General features: G+C 39.1%; 1 protein-coding gene across 1 annotated transcript in view; it reads left to right on the forward strand.

Annotated features, from left to right (window-relative positions):
* The first annotated feature begins 325 nt into the window (after nucleotides 1–325).
* Nucleotides 326–23,225, forward strand: part of diaph2 (diaphanous-related formin 2) — a 369,240-nt gene continuing 346,340 nt past the window's right edge. Inside the window, exons 1-4 of the mRNA XM_020591281.1 lie at nucleotides 326–841; nucleotides 13,053–13,085; nucleotides 15,218–15,394; nucleotides 20,038–20,142. Of these exons, the coding sequence (XP_020446937.1) occupies nucleotides 758–841; nucleotides 13,053–13,085; nucleotides 15,218–15,394; nucleotides 20,038–20,142 (399 nt within the window). The 5' untranslated portion in view covers nucleotides 326–757. The remainder of the gene's footprint in view (nucleotides 842–13,052; nucleotides 13,086–15,217; nucleotides 15,395–20,037; nucleotides 20,143–23,225) is intronic.

Here is a 23,225-nt window from a genome sequence, read left to right on the forward strand (position 1 = left end):
TAAGTGTACAGCACTGCAAAGTACCTTAACCTAAGCAGTGAGAACAACGGTCATATCCCTCTGTAACAACTGCTTATTGATTCTGATTAATGGCCGTATTGTCACGCAAATAACAGCCTTTCCGATGCATACTGAACACTGTCTAAGCATCCTCACTGCTATGAAGCGCCTTTGTCGGTTGCTACTATATTGTTGCTTTTACACAGTTCCAAGTTTGCTCTGTTACAATGTAGCTTATGTGTAAAAACACATTTGTTTCATTTTTATCGAAACTGCCTATAGCTTCCTGTGAGACGTTTGTTTACATCTGTTTTACCGTTCACAGTATAATGGCTTCAATGAATGCGCCTGCACTCTGCATACTAACAAGGGCTGCACAGGGAAACACGTGTTAAGGCGAACATTTGTGGAACTTAACGCAAAGGACAGTGTGATTAACACATTTATTGTTGTGTACATAATGTTATGGCGATTTCAGAAGTCCTTCTTTCGCCGTGTGAACTGACTTACAGCTGAGCAGAGGAGACACCAGGACAGATACCACACCTCTTCTTCAAGCAGCCTCCTCGACTGTGGGACACTATCGGGAACTATTACTACTATTTTTCTCTTTTTTCTTTAAACGGAATGGATTTTGAAAAGACCTAACCTGGATGGTTTGCTGTGTACGTGCTGTTAAAAGCGTGCTGGTGGCCCTTTCCAACTTTTGAGGAGGTCACAAAGTCTTTCTGGATTGGAACAAATTTATTAAGTCAAAATGGATCAAGCCAGTGGTGGGGAGGACCCGAATAAATCCTCTAGAAAGAAGTCAAGCGAGGATGAGGGTAAAAACAAAAAGCTGGTAGGTATACAAACTGAAACTTTGCTGTTGCATGGAAGTACTGTGTAGTGAACTTTCACATCCTGTAATCCCACAAGCAAGGGTTAATTTCATTCAGTTTTGGAGAGATTGAGAAAGTTGCTCTATTCCACAGTTGCAGAAATGTTCTTTCCATTTTTACTATAAGTAAAAATTGCTTTATTAGACCTATTGCACTGAAGATGTAGCATTTATATAGTTACTGGTCTGTATAAACCTCATGGTGAAGTTAAATAAAGCCTGGTCGAAGCATAATAGTTAGTATGCAGCATACTGTCAATACAGAGCATCTCTGTTCAGTGCAGGATGAGGCCTACATAGTTATTGATGTGTTATTATTATTTAATGTAGCCAAATTCAGAGAAGTTAATAATACAGTAGCTATTAGGATTGCGGAAAAGGAGATAGTGTTTCACTGAGTGCCTTGCTTTACAAAGCACTCAGTGCATCATGTGATTATCTGTGTCAATACAGCTAGAAAGAACATTTTTGTTGTGACATTTGGGCTTCAGTATGCATTTTCAATACATGCATAAAGACAAAGTTCAGTTCCTGGGTGACTCGTAACATAGTGTGGTGTCCACGTAGTTTGTGGTGCATCTATGAATTCTTGTCCTTAGTCAGCCTGAACAGCCTTATGGCCACAAGAAATGGGAGTCACTGGAGGTCAGGGTCTGTTAGATAACAACTGAAAACTACATCAGCATTCATTCCATTTATAGCCTTTCTACTGTATGTCTTGGCTTAGTGGAATTGTTTATGTAGGGAGAGGAGTGTGCATATTTAGAAAGTTGGCAACCATGAGTCTTCAGTATTAGAGCTCTGGTGTCGTTAGGCTATTCCTTCATGCCACCATTGCCTGGAAATGAAATCACAAGATTTAGGGGTGTACGGTGGTGGTAGTGGGTATGTATGATGTCTGGAGCAATCACTGCACTGGACAGATTTTTTTGAACTACTGCAGTAATTGTGGAAACAGTGTCTTACAAGTGTACACAAACTATGGTTTAGTGTCTTAGCTGTAAACTGTAGCCACAGTGTTGTATTCAGTGTCTTGAGTGGAATCCACAGCTGTAAATCTAAACCATATTACTGAGTGTATTAAGTGCATGGTATTGTGTACACACTGTCAGCAGCTTTATAAACCACTGGTTAAAAGTGGTTTTCCATGACAACAGACAAAATTTGTGCTGCTGCTGTTTTCTGTGTCTCCACTTTTGTCAAAATGGACAACTTGGCTAGTGTTAAACTTTCTGGATGACGCCGCCTATCAGTCAGATATTAGTAGTCTTGTCTTATATTATACTTACACTCACCGGCCAATTTATTAGGTACACCTGTACAATTGTATGCACACCTCCATCTCAATATCTGTGTTTATGAAGCTCAGAATGTTTTGGTTTTTGGCGAAATGATCATAAATGTATACATTCAATATGTTCCTAATATTCTGACCCTCTCATGTAGACACCTCTAAATATAATGTAGTTGAGTACATCACCACCTTTAACTATAGTCTCAATAATAAACATATAAATGAATTTATACATTTATGACAATTTCACCAAACAAACATTTTGAGCTTCATAAATACATATTAAGGTGGAAATGTTGCACTGAAGTGCATACAAAAGTACAGGTGTACCTAATAAAGTGGCCGGTGAGTGTACATTGTGCCTTTCATTGAACTGGGATTGTTTGTTAACTGGTCAGATTGGTCAGATTGGTCAGTTGCAGCCACAAACAAGGAGATGGAAAAATTCTCCATTTAGGTTGATTAGTGTTTTCTTCATGAAAACAGTCTTAATATTGTAATCACTAATTGTTTACAATAAAGCTAAGGCAAGGGAGAGTGTTTGCATAATAACCGTTAGACAAGTAATTCTGGATTACACTGAAATGACATGCACTCCCAGAGCTACTTAGTGGGTGTTGTTTTGAGAAATCTGCAACAGTCTGCAACTCTCGAACCCTTCCAGGTTTTTACCTGTTAGAAGGATATCTGGATGACACCGGCACTTAAATCAAAAGTGTCTGTAAGAGTGCTGTTTGTTTATAGTGGTCTTAGGGCTCAGCATGTCCTCTGTTGCTCTGTCCTCCACACAGAACAGTCAGAGGCAAAGGAAGCCTGAGCTGCAGCTGTTGCAAAAACCTCAACACAGCTCTCAGTTTAAGGGAGGAAGTAATTATTCATCAGGGTGGAACCATGATCTGCTCACTTTTGTACAGTTTATGTTTCCAGATTTTTTTTTTTTTTTGAAATGGGGGTGAGGGGTTATATTCCTTACATGCAGTGTAGTTTGTGTGGATGTGGTCCAGACACAAGGGTGTGGTAATATCTGTCACCAGCAGGTTTAAAGTAAAGCTATCACTGTCTTTTCACACTCGGAGCTGTTGAAAAGTGCAGTACCATTTGCAAAGTGGAAGACACTGGTACACTTTGCTCCCAGCAAAGCTGAATGTTTGTTTACCAAGGCACTAGGCAGGATTATGTCACAGCGACACCATTTAGGCTCTTGGCCCAGGATGTAGATACTCAGCACAGCCAAGGACATTAGGATGACATCACCGTGTTCAGAGACTGAGAAAATTCAATACTTTTTGTTGTTTGGATCCTTTTCATGATGTTGTAAAAACATGACATCCTATAAAGCAGGCAGATGGAATGAGGTCTTTTTAAAGGAATTCAGGGGACAGAAAGGGGGAAATATTACCCCTCTGCATACCAAGTAAAATACAACAGCATGAGGGAAAAGTCATCCCAAGGCATTCATAAATAACTATATGACTTCTCATTACTGGCTGTGTAGGGAGTAGCTTATTTTCAACCTACAGTCTGAATGTAGACAGATATTTATTAGGTGCCTCTGTATATAAGGAATTCTTATTTATTTATCTATTCACTGGGGCATTTTTTTGCCTTTATTATGCAGTGGGTCACAGAGAGTTGGACAGGAAACAGGAGACAGAGATTGAGAGGTGGGGTGGGGGCGACCTGTGGCAAACAGTTGGTGATTGGAGTCTAAATACTTGGCAATCGGGGCACCATTATATAAGGCTTTTTCTTATTACTTGAATAAAATGCACTGTTGAAGACTATTTTTTTAGCTCATATACTGACAGTGTTTTGTCAGCCATGATTTCAAACTAAAAGTTACAGTAACTTCCTCTTCACAAGAAAACAACCCTAGTTGCTAACATGTTTTGGCAAGTTAATTTACAATGAAATATGAAAAAAATATTTTCAAATGTCTGTGTATCATGACAGTAGTTAATCATTTTAGGAATTAACACACTTTGAGTTTAGAATATGTATGTGTAATAAAGATTTAGGACCTTGTGACCTGCAGTCTTGTGACATGAATTGTTTGCTGATAAAACCAACCTGATGGCCCACAGACCTTTGTCATGTGGGATCATGTTTGCTTATTAGAAGTTGTATACAAGGGTTAAGGGTGATCAGCATTTAAAAGGTTGTGTATGAGTGAGAGAGGGACAAACATGTCAGTGATTTTGTTTACAGCATCAGTGGTGGTGAGATGAGTGTCTACTCTTCAGTCTAATGCTTTTGAATATAATTTTACAAATACGGTACTGTATACTGCAGATGGTTGGGACTGTTGGCCAGCCCCTTTGTTTTTCTTTTTTTAAGTTTTAAAGCAAATGTCTGTCAAAATTAACAACTGTGTCTAATGTGTAGATATTTGCTACTTTGCTGGCTTGAATATTAAGATGAAGCGAGAGTATGTAGCAGTTTAGTACAGCTGAAGCGAGAAGTTTACATACAGCCAAATACATGTAAACTCAGTTTTTCACAACTCCTGACATTTAATTTCACAAACCTTCTGTCTTAGGCCAGTTAGGATCACTACTTTATTTTAAGAATGTGAATAATAGTAGAGAAAATTTCAGCTTTTGTTTCTTTCATCACATTCCCACTGGCTCAGAGGTTTACATACACTCGCTTAGTATTTGGTAGCATTGCCTTGAAATTGCTTAGTCAAACGTTTCAGGATGCCTTCCTCAAGCTTCTTGCGGTATGTTGCTGGAATTTTAGCCCATTCCTCCTGACAGAACTGGTGGAACTGAGTCAGGTGTGTAGGCCTCCTTGCTCACACACACCTTTTCAGTTCTGGCAATAAATTTTCTATTGGACTGAGGTCAGGGCTTTGTGATGGCCACTCGACCTTGACTTTGTTGTCCTTAAGCCATTTTACCACAACTTTGGAAGTCTGCTTGGGGTCATTGTCAGTATATCCAGGTAATCTTCCTTCCTCATCATCATGGCGGTCTTGGAGCAGTGGCTTCCTCCTTGCTGAGGAGTCTTTCAGGTTATGTCGATACAGGACTCGTTTTACTGTGGATGTAGATACCTTGGTACGTGTTTTCTCCAGTGTCTTCACAAGGTCCTTTGCTATTGTTCTGGGATTGATTTGTACTGTTTGGACCAAAGTATGTTTGTCTCTAAGAGACAGGACGCATCTCCTTCCTGGGTAGTGTGATGGCTGCATTGTCCCACGGTGTTTATACTTGCGTAGTATTGTTTGTACAAATGAACATGGTACCTTCAGGCATTTGGAAATTGCTCCCAAGGATGAACTTGACTTGTGGTGGTCCATAAACAAACCTGCTAAAATGAGAGTTTGTTAAGATGACATCTGTGTAGTGGTTAAAGAATCAGTTTTAATGACTTCAACCTATGTGTTTGTAAACCTCTGACTTCAGCTGTACCTGTTCTGGCTAGTATTAAGTCACATGCACCACTATAATTAAAAACATGAAGTCATAGTAACACATTTAACGGTAGTAAGGCTTGACAGTCATGTGGGTCGTGTGATTACTGAGTGGACAAACTGGCCCAACAAGCCAGACAGTGTAGATGGCTGTTTTTAAATTCCAAAAACCTGGGAAAAAAAGACAGGGGAATGACAGTGATGTCTCCACACAACAGAAACATGTATATTTAATGTAAAATGGAAATGGTTAAGAATAACAGAGATAAAAAGAGTTAATACTGATCAGGTGACTTGGACATGTTATAACCTACTGTTGGTAAGAATCTAACTTAATGGTCAGTATCAAAAATTTAAGTGTGACACGGTGTGATATGGTGACAGAGCTTTTGCAGAGAAGTGCTATCGTTCACAGGTATGCGAAGGTGGTGGGCATGGCAGAAGGTAGCTGATTGCTTTTTGAAGGAGAGCACTGCTGGTGAAACGAATCAGAGAACTGGACAGCGAAGGAGATAGGACTCTGCAAGATAGCAGTAATACAACAGAAAGATGCCAGCTGCCATGAAACCTCAATAATGGAATGAGAACAAAGTAATCTGTAGCTATGCTGTGGCTATATTTTTGCTGGGCTAGTAGAAAGCTAGAGCGTGGCACAGTGTTAAGATGGTGTTTGTGCTGGTGTTAGGCCAAAAACTGCTAGAGAAGTCTGGATAGTGTGCAGCTTGTTACCCACCTGCTGCAGGTACACACCAGATGCAGCTAGTTGTCATTAACGTCAGCCATCTCTGATCTGCTGCTGTCTGGGACCGGCTGTCTAGGCTCTATGTACCGGATGGTAAAGAAAAATAATTACTGACAGTACAACTTAAAGGATTTAATTTGTGAGCCCTGCTGTGAAGTTTGAGGGTAAGTACTGCAACTGTTTCCACATCAATAAAATGTTCAACAATGTTGACCTGTTATATATACAGCTGTGTGTGGGTTGTCCTGTTGTTTGTCCCACAGCCATTTCTAATTTGCTAAGCAAAGTCATAACTAGCTTATTTAATGTCAGTTTATGAATTCTGCATATCAAAAACTGACTGCACCTTGTGTTCATTTAAAAATTGGACCCTCACATCTATGCTATGGAGTATTTATGCTGTCGAAGGGACTGTAGCTTCAGCTTCCAGTTGGTGATCTTGACCTGGTTTATGTTGGTAAAAATGAGCTAAATTTACTTTAGAAAGTATATAATAAAGACCTTTTATATGCAGTTAGAAACTGTGACTTCAGTACAAGATTTGCTTAAAATAATTAAGCGAAATCCTGGCACGTTCTGAACTTTGGCACATGTCCATTATTTTCTGGTATTTGCGAGTGTCAGTCATTGTTAATTAAAGTGGGTCTTAATGATCATAATTATGTTTGTCATTTAGTTAGTCATTAAATTAATTAAGGCTTCAGTAATGAATGGACACTGCAGCAGCACTTAAGCAGTGGCATTCTTAATATGAGGCCCTGTGCAGGGGGGAGCTGCTGCTGCTGCAGGTTCTTCTGGCTGCTGAGAAACTGTAAGCATGCAATTGTTTTAAAGTGTGTCTGGGTAATTGAAAGTTATTTATAGTTTGGTCTTATAATAAATTTACAAAGCTCCACGTACATTTTTATTGCCCAGGTTGAAATAACGTCTGGAAGTTTTTGTGTCAGAATCGAATGTACAGCTTGGCCACAGTGTAGTTAACCTTTGGGCTTCTAACAGTCTTGACAGGATCACACTGGTATTGTTTACTGCAAAGTTGTTGTGTCATTTGACGCTTTTGATGCTTTGATACATGAACTTTAGAGAAGCCTCAGGGATCATTTTAGGCCATGTTGTCATGTGGTTAGTACAACTACTTAGCTTGCTGCACACTAGAGGCTGTTTGGTATTGCCCAGCTCCTGTTTGATCAGCCAACCACTTACTTTTGTTTTGTAGTTCTCTTTACTTTTGTGTGCTTCTTTCTATTTTTCCAAATTTACATGATGCGCTACTGAGTTAGCATCACCACAATTATGTTGTAAGGCATTTTGGAAGATGTGTGGAAAAATGACAGGAAACAGACAACATGTGAGTGTTTAAATGGCATTCAGGAAGTGGAAGAGAGGAAGCGGGGAAGACTGCTTTAGTCATACGGTGCCTGAAACCGACAGGCTCGCTGCTTTAATGTCACCCTTTGAGATGAGCCCTATTCATGGATATCAGTGAATTAGTTCTAAAACTTGGGAATGGAAAACATATTTTGCTGCCTCAGTTAAATATTAAAAATGCCCGCGTAAGCTTCACTTGAGTAACAATGTATTCAAGTTGTCTTCATGTGCCAAAAAGTTGGTCTCTTTTTTCTTAGAGTAGTTTGAGGATTCATTAATGGTAGGCTGTTTTGACTGAGCATCTGCTGAAATGATTAAAGCTGACTAAATGGATTAGAACTGGAGAACTGAACCATTACAGCTAAAGGAAAAAAAAAAACAATGATTTGCTGAAAGAACCTTTTCATGTAATGTGGGACACTGTGGGAAAGAAGTCGGTACAGAATGACTACTAACCAACTGATCCACTGCCTAAAAGAGACAACAATAGAAATGAGCTTTCAACAGAGATAACCAGAGGGCAGTGCTGTGTTGGTCTGCAGTCACATGGTCAGGATATCCAGTGTGGAGCAATTCAAATCTTAACTGTGCTTCTCCTTTTGAATAGACACTGTTTTAGGAAACTGTAAACATTACCAGCACTTTGCTGAAATAATAAGGCTACCACAGACTCGTGCCCTTTTAAAGGCACATGTGCTCTCCCAGAAATCTCTTGCATTCTTTATTGCTTTCCTTTCTTTTTCAAATTACTTGTGCTGTTTTTGGAATTTTTTTTGGAATGAAACAAGTGAAAATAAGTCAAAGTCAAGACTGTGTGTAAGATCATATAGTCAACACTGCATCTGTCAAGACTTATTTTATTTGTTCAGGAGAGCAGCTTGACATTCGGTGCTTGATTAAATTGTTCCTTATCCAATTTGCAGAGAGGACAAGTGTGCCATTATGGCAGATAGATAAGGATAAGAAGCTGTCTCCTGTTTGTGTGTTAGCTTGCCACGTATGCTTGTGGCACTGCCTACAGTCACGACACAAGTGCTCAGAATCCTTCACTCTAAATTCTATCCTCTTCAGTTTTACTCTTACTTGTGATGACCAGGTCAAAGAAAGACATGCTTGGATGTGGATATCTCCGTGGCGCTGTTTTTAAAACAAGTTCGATCAAGAAAAAAATCTAAATATGTGATTGGAGGCAGTGGATCCTTTTGTTGTGACAGGTTTTGCTGTAGATTCTGTTGAGTAATTTGTTACGCTTTAGACCACAATAGGATTACAACTATTAATTTTTATTGTTGATTAATCCATTTACTTTTTTAATTAACCCTTTAATTGTTGTTGTTTTGTTTAATCTATAAAAGAACAAACATAGTGTCATCATAGAATTGTTTTTGTTTTTCAACCAATGGTCAAAAACACCAAACATATCTAATTAACAAATTCTCATATTTGATAAGATGGTATCAGAATAGAGAGATGAGTCAGGGAGATGAAAGCATCCACCAACATCTGAATGAAGATGAAACTCAAGGGTACTGTGCCAATGAAACCAGGTGTTTACCGTTATTTAAATGTTAAGAAGAGTTATTTGCATATTGTGAGGTGAAACACCAGGAGAAGACAGCTGTACATCTATGTGGCTTTTGAACTTGGGTTTGATTTGTAAATATAATCAAAATGGATAAATGCTCCCTAGATATTGTTTTGGATAAAAGTCGAATGAAATTCTTCATTCAGCTACTCCTATGGTATTTTGTGGCATTGGATGCCACTCCCCCAAAATTGAGCATGATACTGGCAGAGCTGTACATCTGACACGACAAAGGCAAATTATATAATTTTGATTATGATTGTGTCTAGCAAACACTACTCTTTATATAACTAGAATAAAATTGATGTGGCCTTAAGGGCTGTCAGTTACAGATTTGTCTTGCCCAGTGGGAGTTTGGTGGACCTTAGTTGCTAAGTGTAAAAACATGTTTTAGATTTTCCTCTTACATTAACGGTTTAATAACTAAAGCCCATGCTGTCAGCTCTCTATGTGCATTCTCCTATGGTGACATTCAGTAAAGGATACCATCTTCTGTTGTTGGTTGTCACTTAAATGGTCCTGGCCTTTAACACTGCTCTACAGTTTTGAAAACATTTTCTGCTTTTGAATTGTGCTAATTGTTATGGGTTTTGAAATGCTGCATTCAAATGTGAGATTTAAAAGAGCTGCTTGGCTATAATTCTTAAGATATTTAGCCATTTGTGTTTTACGCTGATGTGCCATAAACAGACAAGAGAAGATGATACCACTTTTTGAATTCAAGGAGAGAATATGTATAGAACAAAGAGCTTGTCTTGAGCTGAGGTATGAACATCATAAGTGCCTTAGTTAAAGGAAGATGTGTGGCTTGTACTGCATGTGAGACAGTACCGGCCTAATGTTTCACCTAAGAAGCGGTGTGATTTTGATAATGAGCACAGCCGGTGCACATACCGCCATTGCTCTGCGTCACATCACTTTTTCCTTGCAGATTTATTCAGACCATGCTGAGAGTTTTGTTGACATCTTCTGCATTATGGTAGGCTGCATTTGAATTGAACATAACGTCTGTTTGTGTTGTTGAATGGCTTGAAAAAAGGTTTTGGAAGTGCATTGTGGTCAGTGCATTTATTGCATGTTTTATGCTTTGTACATACCACATACATTTAAATACAGCTTTACAGTTGTTCTCTAATGTTAATGACTATTGCATCTCAGCAAATCATTGCCTAATGGTTGTGAGTAGTGTCTAAGATGTTTTTAGTGCAGCCTCATTTGCTTTTGCTAGTTTGCCTTCACTCCACCAAATACAACGGAGGGGAAAAGAAATGTGTGGAATTGTTAAAAGGTTGTTTAGTACATTGATAACTGTTACTTTCTGAACAAGAAACAAACCGCTCTGATGATGACTACGCAAACGAGCACCTAATAATAAGAATAAACTGAAAATTCAACCTGACTTCTGAGGTACTGAAGGGAATGAGGCTAATTATAATTTGTGCTATTTTTTCTAACTTTATGACAGCTCTTCTGTCAGCATGTGGAAGTTCCCCCCCCCAAGGAAATATGTACAGTAAAAGCAGGTGTGAGTGTTGCTAGCACTTATAGCCTGTAGTTGTTGAAACAAAGACATAAGGTAGTTTCATGAAGTTACCAAGAAGTGTCTGCAGCATATTGCATTACAGTCCTTCCTGCCAACAATGGCTGGCTCCCAGTAATCCTCTGTTATTCTTAGAACTAATTAAAGTAAAATCTAATTTCCTTCGAAACTCGTTTTACAAAGGCATCGTGGCTACTGATTTTATGGTGATAGTTCCAGTGACTGGGTTAAAATGACATCATACAGATGGTCTGGTTAAACTAGTGAGTTTATTAGGCGATGCTGTTCAAAAGCTTTGTAGCGGTAGCCAATTTGTAACAAAGGTCCGTGATCCAGCGTCCATTTTTTTTGAAAATGTGCCATCTGGTGGTATATTGTAGTGTAGTAGAGAGAGATATCTCTACATGACTTGATGTAATACATTATTGTATTGTGTAATATTAATTTCAAGTTACTGTGTGAACATGCATACTGGTATGATTTTGTGTCCCCAAATTGACTCTCAAGTTGTGGGATATTGCTTTGTGTTTTCATTTTTAAGGATCTGCGTGGAGTCATAATCATATTTGATTAAGGAGGGACCCAGAGCTAATTTGATTAGGTTATTTAGAGGAATATGTGTTTGGTAATAAACATTTATTATGATGAAAAAGTTTACTTTAATAAGCGGGAGAAGCCCAGAGGACATGCGAGCTTAATTGTTAGATGTTAAATTGCGTTGTTGCGATGTTGCCAAGATAATGGGCAAGGAAAGGCCCTCAAGTCAAGGCAATTAACCAAACAGTGGTTTGATTGTTGTTAAATTGATTAGAAAATGTTTAAGTACTCCATTTGAAAATTAGCTATTGTTTCACGCAGCTTTAGACTGTTAGAGAATGCTGGGCCTAATGATACATGCGCTCTAAGTTAGAAATGGGAAAAGTTGTTGCTCAGGTTGAATTCTTAGCTTTACAGATGTTGTAGGAGGGGGTGCAGCTGTGTTAAAGGCCACGAATGTTGGTGAAACAAATACAAGGACTTTCTGTGCAGAGCCTTCTTTGCATAATGCCTGATGAATTTGGCCTGTTCATCATCTTGACTTGAAATAAAAGCTTACAACATGAAGCCTGCGCATACAGACTGAATCTTTGTTTTCTGTGATTCTTAGCTTTATCTCCCAACTGTTGATCAGTTGTTGCAGACAAAACTAGCAATGGATATGGCTGTTAGTGTCTGCTCAGTGTTGCCCAGAGCGACAGCTGATGAAGATGCACAGAGGGAGGTGCAGGTTAGAGCCAATCCGTTTGCTCACCCCGGCTTCAGTAGTTTCCTGATTAGAGTAGTGGAGAAATCCACTGCTGGAGGCAGGCTTTATGGCCATCACCACCCCACCTCTCCCTACTCATTAGTACTTCACAGCCTAGCACCACAGCATATGGCAGTGTTGCTACTGCTTCCCATTTAAGGTGTGTTTCAAATGACTGTCCCTCACTGAGCTGCCAGCCTTTGGCAGTAGCCTGTCTTATTGTGTCTGAGACAAGGATGAACGTCTCTAGTAAAGAGAAGTTGTGGTTTTAATTCTTTTTTTATTTGAGCTATTTGTAAAATTTTGTGAGGATGTTAGGATTTGGTTTGCAAGCAAATACAGGTGCTAGAAAGGTTTGCAATAGGTTTAACTGAAGTTTATAATAACCATAAACAAGAATAATACATATGAATCAATTTCACTGCAAGAGATGCTCTTTAGAACAGATAGCACTGAGACAAAAGTACCTTTTGGTGCCAGTTTGTAAGATACTGCCTTGTTTGGAATGCACACAATCTTAACCATTAACTTCTAGGAGGTGTTGTGAACAGGTGTGCTCATTATGTCTGTGGCTGTGGGATTATAGGTGCTTTATGATACATCTCATTTTATGTATTTATTTGGTTTGTCCTTCAGGTGTTCATTCTTGAACACATTTACATACATTAAGACACTATTATTTTGGCACATCAAGTATTGTAACAGCCTGCACATGTACAGTATCCAGGATATACTATTATTCTCATTGGGGGAAAAATGATAATGAAGAAATCTAGCATATATATACAAGTCTGTTTGTTACTGGAAACGTAATTTGGTTTCTGAGAGTAAAACGAGACCCTGTACATGCTGACGCACTTCAGTTACATTCTGTGCACTTTGTGGGTGTTGTCATATTCTTTTGGATGTTGTTCTTCACACTGTGCCCTTCCTCCAACAGAACATACACATAAAAACATTGGCTGATGATATGGTAAGGTGCTTGGTTTAATTTTGGTGTGACTAGTTTTGTTTTACATGATCTCATGTGTTGTCATGGCTGCATGAGATGGTTAACTGAAATATGTGGATGGATCAAATGTGCCAGAAGCAAATTGATTGAATTAATATTATAACACTACTGTACATGACAAAGATGTGTTATGGCATCATGTGTACGCTTCTGTACAGTAATAAAAAGAAAAGGCTTAGTGCTCCATAACACTGTATAAATAAAAGATGATTTTTCATGCTGCTAGCTTCACACCACCGCCATCTGTTAGTTTAAATGCTTCTTTATGAACAAAACCTAGCCTATAGCATCTAGACTTTTGTAATCACCTCGTATATCATTTAGTTTGAAATTATTAGTGGCACTAATGATTAGATGTTTCACCCTAGAGCTTTTTTAATACCCCTCATGTAGCCTGACTTTGACACTCTGAAGCTCATAGTGCAGTAATTTTAGGTTATACGGTGCTCTGCCAACGTGTAACTGAATGTCTTGGCTTACAGTATGTTTGATCCATCCAGTCATATCTCAGCAAACTGACCGTAGTGACGTCCTGTACGTCCGACGTTTGTCTTTCCACTTCATTTATATATGTTCGTTCACCCAGCATGCCCTTTCTTTTCCATTTTACTTAATATGACTAACACTGATATTTGCATATACTTTTTTTTTTTTGCTTTCAAAATAAACTACGATATATTGCATTCTTCACAATACTCTGATATAACAAGGAAACTCAACTGACTCTACTGGCTGTGTTATTGTATGCTAAAATTATTCCACTGACATGAGCACAAACCAGCTAATCCTTTGGGTATGATGGTAAGTAAAGTCCTGATAAGTTTAATAAACTATACCATGTCACATACAGCCGTTATTTCTACTAATCTGAGTCCGACTTGCTTATATATTCCTGACTAGAGCTTATTTTCATTTTTAATCTTTATAAAAAAGAGGATGTTCCAGAGATGCCCCTATTGTTTTGTTTGTTGGTCCAACAAGGTGCTTAGCGAAGTATTGCAGCAACCACTGGATGGATTGCCATGTCAGTGACTAGGCAAATTCATTCTCATCACAGGAAGTACCTGTTTGTCTTTTAACTGGCAACCAGATTTCCACAAAAGGAAAATGTAAGAGAGTGGCATATGATAACTGATCCTCTACCACCTTCTTTTGGTCGAATAGTAATGAAGAGGGTCATGTTCATCAAAGAACAAAACTGCATGGCCTTTCCTCTCGTTCCCCCGGGACATACGTACCCCACTTGTGGCAGTGATGTACAGGAAAAAAAAATTGTCTTGCTATTTTCATCATTTTAAGAAATTAGTTTTCTGGTGTGTCATGAGCATTACAGCCTCATGGTTTCCACCAGTGTTACCATAGACCTCTGGTCTATATGTTTTATGAAGTAACTCCACCTAGGCTTGCTCGCATGCTTGCACTGTCATCTAGTGGTTGGTCCTTGCTCTGTCTACACCCTGCGTGGCCAGTTTGGCATGTTGGGTGTGGTCAGCTGTGCAACAGACTCCAACATTTAAACCGGGGGTGGGCGGTTCTGGTCCTCGGACCAGATTGACTGAACACACCTGAACCAGGTAATCAGCAGTGGGTTGGGCAGGAGTAGTTGGGGGAAAACCAGCAGGGCAGCGGCCCGCGAGGTCCGGGATTTGCCACTCCTGCTTGAAACCCACAGAGGTCAGTGATGTGTAATGTCATAAAAATGAGTCTAGTTTGGACTTATTCTTGAAATGACTTGCAGGGTCGATGTGAAGTAAAACCAGCAGATCTTTTATGTTTCCCCACCTATTTTTTCTACTTTTGTTAGTAGAATCACATTCTCAGCTGTCCTTGCCATCAGCAGATCCTGTTTACTAGAAATTGTGGAGAACAGTGTCCTCTGATAGGAGGACACTAAACAACTATTTGGTCTGTGGCAACATGAAATTCGGGTTAGATGCCGTTAAAATTAATCTGAACCTTTTTTTTATAAATTATTTTCTTTCAGTGACAATCAGTAGTAACTAGAAAACATTGATCCTTAGACTTCACCTTTTCTAAACAGGATTGTTAACGGTGCAGTATTTTAATGTCTGCAAATCTATGTTTTCTTTCAGCGTGATCGTATTACCAGTTTCAGGAAAACGGGGATGAAGAAGGAGAAGCTCCTTATACAGCACCCAACAGATCCTAGCTCTACCCAGACTGAACTGCCTCTTCCTCAGCCACTTTTTGACGACCGCTCCATGAACCTCTCGGAAAAGGAGATCATTGACCTCTTCGAGAAGATGATGGTGAGTCTGTACATGTTTTGTAAGTGTTGAATTGGTTTATAAATCTGTGCAGTTGTATGAGTAGGGAAGCAGAGTGACATGTTGGTGATTGAGTCTGAGAAAGCACAAAGTTTGGAAATTTTTTTTATATCAATACGTCCCCACAAAACTCCTGGCATCCTTGTTTTACTGCTGATGAGATTTTTTTTTTTTTTGTGAACTTTTATGCAACATCTTAAAATTGTTGTTTTACTATATAATCCACTAAAAGTTATCACAGCATTACACCTGAAATAAGTGTGTGATGATTACATCTGCATACACTTAAATAATCAAAGACCTAATAATGCTAGTACATGTAAACTTCATAGTGTCCAAACAAAGCTTGAATAGTCGTAACTGTAGAGAGACACACACACACAACTGTGATCAGAACCGGGATCGAACTTTATCTATAGATTTTTAGCAATGATGAAATCGTGATTTGTTCTATTTAAAAAGGACACAGAGGTTTAGAAAACCACGTGAGCTCAAATGCTGTTATGTATTTAATTTATTCAAAATGGACTTGAGATATGTTCAGTATTTATAGTAATGATAACTCTATTTTGTATTCAGATGTTGAGCTTTTGTGAAGCAGGGCTCCACCTACGTATTCCCTAGGCCACAGTCAGAAGAACATCAAACTTTAAAATTCACTTCACACTCATCTGTGGGGTCAAAGCTCTGTCACACTTGTGATTTTCTCTGTTGAAATGCATTTTTGGCCTTATGTACTGCAAGATTGAAATCTAACAAAAAGCTTTCAGCCCGTCTCTTTGAAGTGGGGAGCTGAATTACTCTGGCTTCATTGCATAGGTTGTGTGTACTATTGTGGGTAATGTCTCTGAGTGTGTATGTGTGCGTGGTACAGTGCCTGCCTTTCCTTTTCTCATACAATAGTCTTTATTGCCAGGGCCAGAGAAATGCGGCCAGTGCTCCTGGTTTTCATCAGGCTCCTGCTCAGTGTTTTCTTGCCTGGGTGCTCATCCCTGTCACTCAGTTCACCTCTCAATTACTATGTTTGTGCTCACAGTGGCGTGACATTAAACCCAGGCTTCAATTTGCTCAGTGACAGACGACACAGAAGACGTTTGCTGGTCCGACATTTGACAGGCCTTGACACTTGGGGTTGGAAAGTATAATTATAGTAATGAAATCATAAAGGAAAGGGTTATTTACTTATGTACTGGTGCTCTTGTATACTGTAAACTTTTCTGCTGTGATGTGGTACACACCAGAAATGACAGTGGTGGGTAGTTTTTTGTGATGCTCGAAGCTCCTCTGAAGCATCAGTCTTTGACACCTCTCTTTATGTTATACACACATACATTTTAGTTGCCCTGTTTGTTTTTACACCCATCCCATTATTGATTATTTTTATAGTGATGCACACTACAGCCTTGGATGTCTATCTGGCTTCAAACGAAGGGATGACCCATGCCACATTAGTGAGACCACCCACTGTGCATTAATGACTAGGAGAAAGTGGGAAGAAAAAAAAAAATTCTGGAAAATGGCTTACACATTGCGCTGTGTATCTCAAACCTTAAATAACACATAGACTATTACTGAAAAGTCATCAAAGGGATTTGGGACACACTCAGACAGTGGGGAGGAAAACCAGTTGAACTCTTTTTAGAATTTTTGAAGCTAACTATTGAGAGCAGAAGTATATTCATACAAGTACAGGGAAAGTTAAAATGCATGAAAAAACATTTGCTTTCTGCACTGCCTCTAGAAGGGTGAGGTGAATGTCTTTTCTCTGTGCATTCTGTTGTTGAATTTCCCAAGATGTGCACAGCTGGAATTCAAAACCTCTCATCAAAATGCACAGTAATAAATCTGCTGATGAAATGTCCAGTATTAGTGTCTTGCTAAGGAGACGGCTGTGTTGTAGTAGCGCACCATGGACCGAGTGGTTCAACGTGGGCACACATAGCACACACAATAACAAGTGAACCTGTAGAGTCTTTATTCTACACCTTGATGTATAACAGACCCCTTTCATCGTCTGTTCGACTCTGTTGTCTGTAAAAGGATCATTATAGGAAAACAGTGCTGGAATGTTTGTTGAGGTTGTTCTCTCCATTCAGACAACCTCCCTGATGGCATGAATTCATGTCAGTAGTTGTCGCATATTGGTACAGTTGTCTGTGCTGATGTGGCCATTAGTAGTCATAACATTATGATGCTTTTACTTGTTTGTCAGCATGAAAACATCCTTAAATATGATTTATTGTCCGAACTGATTAGACTGCAGTGCCAATTAGCCTCTGTTACTATTCCTTAGAGAGTTGTCTTCACATTAAGAGTAGTGTATGGTATTGAGGTGCTGGCAGAGACAAAACTGGTGAAAGAAGAATGTCACAGCGCAGTGCTGCTCTGGCTAGTTAAGAGGCTTTATGTGCCTTTCTATGTGCCATTGTCAGGATGAACACTTCTAGTAATAAGCTCCTATGTGATCCCTGAGCAGTTACACTTTGCACCAGGACATTAAAACCATCCCACAGGAGAGTTGCTGTGTGTGCCCTTACACACTCATGGATCAGACTTGAGGGTAGTGGACAAAATAATCAATTTGTCACAGTTGAAGCAAAACATTTTATATGTCTTCTACTTCTCTTAGATCCACATGCCATGCACTCTATAACCATTTCAGCCACTGACACACTGGACCTATATACTTTACAGGGCAATCCCTAAGCAGGACGACAGTTTGATTCTGTACTGAAGCACAATGGATTTTAAATGAAGCAGTGATTAGGTATTGAAAGTGTTCAAGTTTCCATTTGAGGAAGCATATGAGGAAGTCCTTGGTTGTTTTGGATCAGTGTCCTGCTGCATTGTTCTAAACCCTGAGGGGGTGCATTGACAAGGGCTATGAGTCTGACTACAAGTCTGCTCAACCAGTAGGGATGTGAACACTGTAAAACTCCCTTAAAGTTAAAAGTCAGTTCATTAACCTTCACCTTTGTTTCATGTTAACTAGTGCTCAGTGTCAAATGAGTGAAAGCAAAGTGTCACTGTCATGTTGTATAGTGGTCCACAGTTTTCCTGCTTGATTTTTCACGTACTGCAGAATGATAATATTATTGACTCATGCAAGACAAGTGGAGACTGATTAGCATTAGAAACATCTTAGCAGAGCTTGCCAGGCCAACATGAGACGATATATACAACATATTTCTGCACCCTCCACTTGCAAACTGTCATTGATACAAGCACAAATCTCAGTGTTTTGGTTACACCAGCAGCATAGCCGAAGCCATCCTGAGACTCTCTTAATGTAGCCTGTGAGGTTATAATTGATTAAAGAGCATTAATCATTTTGGAGACTGAACATGGAAGGCTCATTCCTCTAGTTTGCTCCCGACTCGTGTCCCGCAGGCCTGCTACCCCTACTACTGTAGTCATATATTCGCTCCGCCATGTTTTGCCTTGTTTATTGAATGCCAATTAAGCAGGTGAATTAGCAGGGTGCAAAGATTAATTAAAAAACCAGCTGGTTTCCTTGGGTGACAAACATATCCAATGTAAAAGCCCCCCCCCCCACTTTTTTTTTTTTTAAAGCTCTGAGGATGTTTACTAGAGGAAATATAGTTGGAAGAATTTAGGTCACTGTGCCTCTGGATGGGATTCCTGCCCATTCTTCATTGACAAATGAAGCAAAGAATTCGAATTTGATTACTTGTGGTACGATGGTCAGATCGTTATATAACACAGTGTTCTTATTTAGAAGTGACACACTTAATTTATTAGGTGAATTTTTTATTAAGCTAGACAGAGGGCAATCACTGCCAAGCCAGGCGATACATGGTTTTCCACCAGAGGGCAGCATGGCTCTACTACTTTAGGTTCACTAGCCAAGTGAACTGAGGAGGATTTTTGTTTTTTATATATCTCTGTTCATTCTAGCCATCTCTTTGTGAGAGAGTGCTTCTGATAAACATCCCCCTCCATTCTAATCATCATGTCATTCCCTAGCTTTTAGTGCTCTGTCCGGCCTTCGCTTCATCCCCTGATGTCTCTCACATGAAAGACCTCTTTTGTAATGCAGAATTAAAGTAGCATGAAGATAATACTCCCAATAACATGCAGATACTGCCTATCTGATGGGATTGCATGGCCTCAATAGAAGCAGTGTTGTTTGATTTTTGTGCTCTTGTTTGGAGTTGGGTTGTACAGTTTAAAATGCTGTAGTCTTGCTACTTTCGTTTCAAGGACTAATTATGACTCATAATTTCCTGTTGCAGTGCGGTCTGATTTTGCCAAAGATACATAAGTTCAAAAGAAATGTTTTCAGCTATAGAAGGACAGGGCGTAAAAGGGTTGTACTGAAATATTTCTGCTTAATAATGAAACTATTGTACTGTTTTGAAATGCACTTATTTTGAAATGTGTTTTGGGTTTAAGCATACAACTTGCTTAGTATGTGCATTATTGGCCACCATTGTCTGTAATTGTTTGATGCAGGTAACTGTCATATAATAAAGCATAAATATTATTGCACTGAATATAATCAGCTTTCTTTTCAAGATAATTTTTTCATTCCATGTTGTTACCAAGCACCCAGTCTCTGCTATTACTGTACATTAATGTCCTCTCTTTCTGTGTGTATTCAGGAGGACATGAACCTGAATGAGGAACGCAAAGCCCCTCTGCGTGGAAAGGACTTAAGCACCAAACGCGAGATGGTGGTCCAGTACATTTCTGCCACTGCTAAATCTGTAAGTAAAAGAATAAGCCTAAATGGTGTGTCTTTATAAAGTGAAGAAGACTGTACAGCTTTAGTGGATGGGCTGAAGTATTGTGACTCTCCATAATGATTTTAAGCAGACCCTTTGTTTTATGGCTTGCTTTGTTATCCATTCTTGTGCACTCTCACCTCTGTCATTGTCTCTGTGCTGTTCATGCTTGAGTCTCTTATCTTTAATTACAAGTTTATTTTATTTTCTCCATTATTTTCCCTATTGTGCCACAATCTACTGGATATAGTCACGCGCTCACTCAAATGCTAGGTCAGTGCTTGTTTAGTAATGTGCATGCATGAAAGCTGCTGGTGGTCCAGATGCTATTTGCATGTGAGTTTTCTTTGCCTGGTGGTGGTGGTGCTTTGCCTCATTATTTGGTTTAAAAGTATAAATAGTTTAGTCAACCTCTTGGCTCAGCGGCAGTGCAACAGTAAGAAGCATCCCCATAGCTGAACTCTTGAGTGCTTATCTGAATAGTTTTGCTGGATTGTTTACGATCAGTTATTCTGAGATTAATAATACTAATTAAGATTATGTTGCTCATTCATGTAGAGTAATTTGGAATTTAATACTTTGTCACTCAAATCTAACAGCATTGAAAAGTAGGGTTTTGACAGACATTAATTAATTTATGATGATGATCTTCTTTCCCCTTTTGGAAGCTATGGCCAACCTTGTAAGGTGAAATTCACATCAGCACAGAAAAAAAAAAGTGATTTCTGCCCTCATTGCTTCCAAAACCTGGTAGCTCCTTCTTGACATAATCATTTATTACCTTCCTCATTGTTATGGTAATTAACTGGCATTATTGATAATGATGATTATCTGAGATGATTGAATTCCTCACATGGCCCATTATGCTTTGTGAGCAATGATATTTTATTCAAATGAATACCGTAATCTGTGTAGTCAAAGGACAGAGGACAAAATGGGATGTCTGTTAGCACCCTACTGTCACATTTAATAGGACTGAAGAAGCGGGTGGCTGAATGTCAGCGATGAGGTATCTGTGCTAACACACATTCATGCAGGTTACAATTACACTAGAACACCTGTACAGCAACACACTAATATACTGATAATATATGAATGCAACTTGGTTTGAACTTTGTAGTTTCGGGGACACTGTGTGCGATTGTAATGTAATGTGACACTAATACCAAGTCTCCTTAGACACGATACACACATCTTATAGTTTTGAAGGACAGAGGAACTGGCCATTTATTTCATTCTTTAAGGGTATATCAGAGAATTGCAAAAAACAAGCTATAACAATTGTTTGAAAGTCTGAAAATATATTTACTTAAGCTGAAAAACACCCAAACCTAAATTGTTTAAGGTGATCCTGGGGCTTTTAGTTTCTTTGGAAATAAGGTTGTTCATTAGCAGATATTTTCACTTGTTAATTAAAATGGTTTTAAAACATCCATACAGTAATTGAATATGTACTGTTTTAAATCATATTTGAGTTCTGTGGACTTTTAGCCCGTGACAGACGGTAAGAAGGAAAATGCAGTTATAAAAATCTGCGTAACAGTGAAACTGGAGAGTTCCAGCCTGGAGCTTGTGAGAATGCTGTTTCAGCTGCCTCACAGGCATCTTGTGCTTCGGTTTTGGTAACGTCTTGACGTGCGGGGAGTCCTCATAACTTCAGAAGCTAATACATAGGCCAGAATCAGCACAAACTACAGTTTGTCAGGCAGTAATTTGTGACTGCTTTGATGTTCCAGGTAACTTGTTTGACCAAATTTCTATGTATTAACATGAGCCTGTGTATTAAAAATTGTACCACTGAAAGTGCATTTCCCCTGCAGGGTTGGACATCATCTGGGGCTAATGTTGCTTGTGGTTACTGATGAGCGTGCACTGTGGGCTAAATGAGAATATTCTGCACCGAAAACATGAAAGGTGCACTTTAGACATGTTGGGGTGTCTGCTCTGCTGTGGTGTCTTCACTTTTAATCTTTTTTCTGCTTTGTTGAACGAGAGTGGAGTTTTCCTATATTGTAGGAGTAACATGATTTAAACTTGTACTTTATTGCAGTAAATACAAGCTGGACATCCAGGAATGTTACCAGCTCCCCCCACCCATCAGTACTCAAATGTGTGTATTTAGACTTGGGCAACTCTTTTGCTTTCTTGATTTACAGCTCATAAATGCAGGCAGTTTAAATCTGTAAATACTGTTGTAACAAAACTACAAATGAACAGGGTGGATTTTTTTTCTGTCCCTGCTATATTGGACATGTTTTGTTGCCCCATAAAAGTAACCCTTTAAACAATGAGACAAAAATTAAACACTTTAATACATTCGATTGAAGTGCCCAAGATTCCTTTCACAAATCAGATTTTGTTATGTGTGTATATTTATCATTTTCACATGCTAATATACCACAACAGCCAAAGCTTTTTTTTTCTCCTCCCTCCCTCATGAATTGCCACCTCTACACTAGTCTATCACCAGGCAAGATTGAGAACACTCCTATCCATACTCTACCAGGGTGCCTCAGCAGGAGTCTAGCAAATTACCCCAACACAAAATAGAATGTCTTTTCAAGGGAGATTTCTACATTGACCCTGTTCATTTGAATTTGAGTTGTGCTTCAATGTAATCCAGCTCTACTTTTGCAGGAGTGTGTCTGTGGATGTCCTTGACCTTCAGCTTTGCATGAACAGTTGCCTCTCCCATTTCTTGTTCTTTCTTCTTTCTGTAAATGTGCGCCAACATCATTAAAACTGCCAAAATTCTTTTTGCACTAATACAGTTACTTCTCAGAGTTCCACTTTGTAAACTTAGAGAATGGTTTTTTTTTGTTACGTTTCAAAAATGGCTGTGCCTCAGGAAAAGTGATGGCAGGGTCTTGTAAGGGGGATTGTCTATATGTTGTATTCAAATAATGATTTGATGTGACCATCAGTGTGCTGCCTTGTTCTCTTCATGGGGCCTGGCATTTGATCAAACCAGCCAGGCCCCTTTTCCACCTCCTGGTACCGGCTCAACGTGACTCGTCTTGCCTTATTTGTTTTTCTGTCAGATGCTAGGGATAGTACCTGGTACT

The sequence above is a fragment of the Monopterus albus genome, unplaced genomic scaffold (genome assembly GCF_001952655.1).
Source record: "Monopterus albus unplaced genomic scaffold, M_albus_1.0 scaffold2.1, whole genome shotgun sequence".
Taxonomy (NCBI): Eukaryota; Metazoa; Chordata; class Actinopteri; order Synbranchiformes; family Synbranchidae; genus Monopterus; species Monopterus albus.